Source organism: Cynara cardunculus, assembly GCF_001531365.2.
Source record: "Cynara cardunculus var. scolymus isolate 2C chromosome LG 16, CcrdV1, whole genome shotgun sequence".
Classification (NCBI taxonomy): domain Eukaryota; kingdom Viridiplantae; phylum Streptophyta; class Magnoliopsida; order Asterales; family Asteraceae; genus Cynara; species Cynara cardunculus.
In genome coordinates, this window is record NC_037543.1 from 8,703,500 (window position 1) to 8,707,142 (window position 3,643).

Here is a 3,643-nt window from a genome sequence, read left to right on the forward strand (position 1 = left end):
ATGGCCATGGGGATCAATAAGTTCCAAAATACGTCACAATATTCAAATATGATGATGAAACATTTTCACACGCACTTTGGTAAAATCCAATGGAGTTCGTTGTACATACACAAAAATTGATATGTATCAGACATATCTACATATGTAATATATTAAGTTCTTTATTTCTTTATATATAAATATCCATATTTATTGTACGAACACATGCAACTTTTATTAGTATGACAATTTTGTACCAAAACAAACCAAGATGTGCATCTACCATACTAATTAAATTGGAATCAATTGCAGTTGATTGGTAGTATGGTACTAAGTACAAAAACTTGGTTGTTATTCGGTTTGAAAGTGTGCTATTGTCATAGTACCGATTTAATATATTATTTTTTATATTTTTCATTAATAATTTAACTTTTTAGAATTCCTTTTTTCCCTCCTAAGTTTAATCGGTTTTACATTGTATTATGTTATCTTAGAGGAACAAAATTTTAAGTAAAGGTGGATTTTTTGTTGTTCATATGTGTTTATTTGCTTATGTTGATTTTTTCTTGGAAAGGAGATAGCACTCCTGGAAAATTCATTAAAACCAAGAAACAAGCTTACAAGATAAAAGGCAAAGCCACCAGAAACATTAAAAACAGGTGACCTCCCCATACCAAACAAAAATAAGCCAAAACAAACACAAGGAAATAAAAGCAAAACGCATACAAAAGAGATTCCCAAACAAAAGGAACCTCATAAAATACCAACTACCAAGCGAAGCAAACCAATTCCCAAAACTAGGACTTCCCATCACTAATAATAGTCACAACTCTTCTTCCACGAAACCTCCAAGCTAGGCGTGTCAGAACCACATCACGAATTTATTTAGCAATCTGAACTGAATTCCTCCTTTGATTCTGAAAGAGTCTTCCATTGTGCTCTATCCAAACATGATAAATAGAAGCCGCAAGGGAGAGCTTATGTATATGAGACCGAATTTTACTCCTCCCACTCGAGATATCATGAAGAATATTGTTCCAAGTGTCATCAGCCATCATCCCAGCTTCCTATTTTACGATAGTCCAAATTTCCTTGGAAAAATCACACTCAAAGAACAAATGATTATGAAAATCCATGCAATTTTGACATAGAGGATAAATCAAATCCGGCAGGTCATGCTTCCAAGCCCTCATACGGTCCTGAATGGAAATCCAAAGATGACAACAAGCCACATGCAAAAAGAATGTTTAGGGATGCATCCCTTAAACCACACATGTTTATGCCAATCAACCGTTGCATGAACACCATCCAAGGAGCCCCAAATCTCTCGAACCACAAACAAAACCAAATCATTAGAAGAATTCAACCATAAAACTTTATCACAGGCATCGGACTGGATTTGAGGAATATTGAAAGTTGAAAGGTTTGGAACACTACTATTCCAATCAGGTGGCCAACAACCATCCAAATTGTTAACAACCCCCATTACATAAGAGTTTGCATTGAAACCAATCCTATGAATACTCCTGTAAGAAAGCCTATGTGAAAGAGGGCCAATAGGGAGCCAGTTATCCTCCCAAGCATTAGTAATACTTTCATCACCAATCTGAACAAAGAAATGTGGCCAAATGGACTCCCTGATATCCAGAATCTTGCGCCAAACACAAAAAGACTTTGGATTTTTCATAATTAGCCAGAAAAATGATTTTCATATATCCATTTGACCTAAACCAAATCTCTTCTCTATAGTAGGTCCCAAATTATGAAGTTAGTAATGCAAGATTCCAAACAGCTAATCTATTAATACCAATACCCCCACACACCTTGCATATACAGACCTTATTCCAAGCTATTTGACAGCGGCCCTATCATTTTCCCCTTGAACCCATAGGAAGTCCCGAAAAGACCTTCAATTTCATGAATAACATACAAAGGAATAAGGAACACCGACATCCTATAAAGTTGGAGAGAGCCCAATACTTTTTGAATGAGTTGGCATTGACCACCATAAGAAAGGAATTTATCCTTCCAATTTTGTGTAAATAATTTAACCTTCGTAACAAGGCTTTCAAAATCCACCACCTTCAACTTCAAGGGAGATAGGGGAACACCAAGATAACAAAAAAGAAACTTACCTTCTCAAAACAGAAGACACTCCAAAATGGCAGATTTGGCATCCTCCAAGACATTGCCAAAAAAGACTTCACTTTTAGCTAAACTCAGGGCAAGGCCCGATCTCTTCTTTAATTCCTGGAATGCACATTTCAAGACATCCATAAAAGCCACATCACCTCTAGTAACACAAACAAGTCATCAGCAAAACAGAGATGAGTCAGATTCAGAGCTCTACACCCTTTATGGAAGCCAAAAGAAGGATCTTCCCATATGTATTGTTGTAAAATCCAAGTAAACCCTTCCATAATTATTGTGAAAAGATAAGGAGATATAGGGTCTCCTTGCCTTATACCCCGACCTCCTTGGAAAAACCAGAAGAAGCACCATTCAAAGAAATAGAATAATAGGTGGTTTGCACTAACTCTTCAATCCAGCACACCATAACCAGGTGAAAACCAAAGCCAGAGAGCATGTTCTTAAGAAAAAACCAATCTACCGTATCATATGCTTTATGAATATCAATTTTGAACGAACAACGAGGGGTCCCAGAATGGCCCTGATACCCCTTAAACAAGTTCATGGGCCATCAAGATGTTATCTAAAATACGCCTCCCAGGGATGAAAGCAGATTGAGTAGAACTAACAAACTTTCCAAGAAACTCCTTCATACGATCAACAATAATTTTGCTTATGCGCTTATATAAGACTGAACAACAAACAATAGGTCTATAATCAGGGACTTTAGAAGCATTAGAAACTTTATGGATCAAACACAATAAAGTGTGATTAAGATCACGAGCTAGTTTCCCACGATGGAAGAAGTTATGTATAGCAGTAAAAATATCTCTCCCAACAATGTTCCATGCTGATTTGAAAATTTTCGCCGTGATTCCATTTGAGCCTGGCGCTCTATCATTGCCAATATCAAACATGGCCCTACGAATTGCTTCATCTAAAATAGGGCGTATCATGTGGAGAGATTCCTCAATTGTTAATTTATTAGCAAACCAGTCAGAAGGAATAGAGGGATTAACATCCATATCCCTATAACCAAGGATCGATTGGAAATGGTTAAGAAAGACCGAATGAACCTCCTCACCTTGAACAAACCTTCCTTGCAAATCCACAACCGAATCAATCTTATGTCGATGAGCTTTCTCCTTGACCACTTTATGAAAGAATTTTGTGTTGGAGTCCCCCTCATTAAGCCATCTCGCCTTTGTACACTGACGAAAGTAGCATTCTTCATCAGCTAAGGCTTGTTGAAAAGCCAACAACACATGCACCAAATGTTCTTTTAGGACACTATTGGAAGAGTTTTCATCAAAAGCAAATTGCACCGAACATAGCTCCTTTCGAAGAGTTTCACTCTCTTTTAGATATTTTTATAGGCTCCACAAAGTTGTCTTAGAGGTTTCTTTAGAATCTTGAGACGTTTAGTAACCTTAAACATGAAATTACCAATAATCGGGCAATTCCAAACCTCATTCACCACCTGCAAGAAAGAAGGGTGATCATATATGTAATTATCAAATTTGGAACTCCAAGG

At 36.9% G+C, this 3,643-nt stretch overlaps 1 protein-coding gene across 1 annotated transcript; it reads right to left on the reverse strand.

Annotated features, from left to right (window-relative positions):
* Positions 1 to 1,168: 1,168 nt before the first annotated feature.
* On the reverse strand, positions 1,169 to 1,666 carry LOC112528979. Its single transcript, XM_025140064.1, has one exon. The coding sequence runs from the start codon at positions 1,664 to 1,666 to the stop codon at positions 1,169 to 1,171; it is 498 nt and encodes a 165-aa protein (XP_024995832.1).
* Positions 1,667 to 3,643: the final 1,977 nt, after the last annotated feature.

What these genes read in the sequence shown, in the direction of transcription:
- LOC112528979 (XM_025140064.1), bottom strand. Translation starts at nt 1,666, where the DNA reads ATGAAAAATCCAAAGTCTTTTTGTGTTTGGCGCAAGATTCTGGATATC.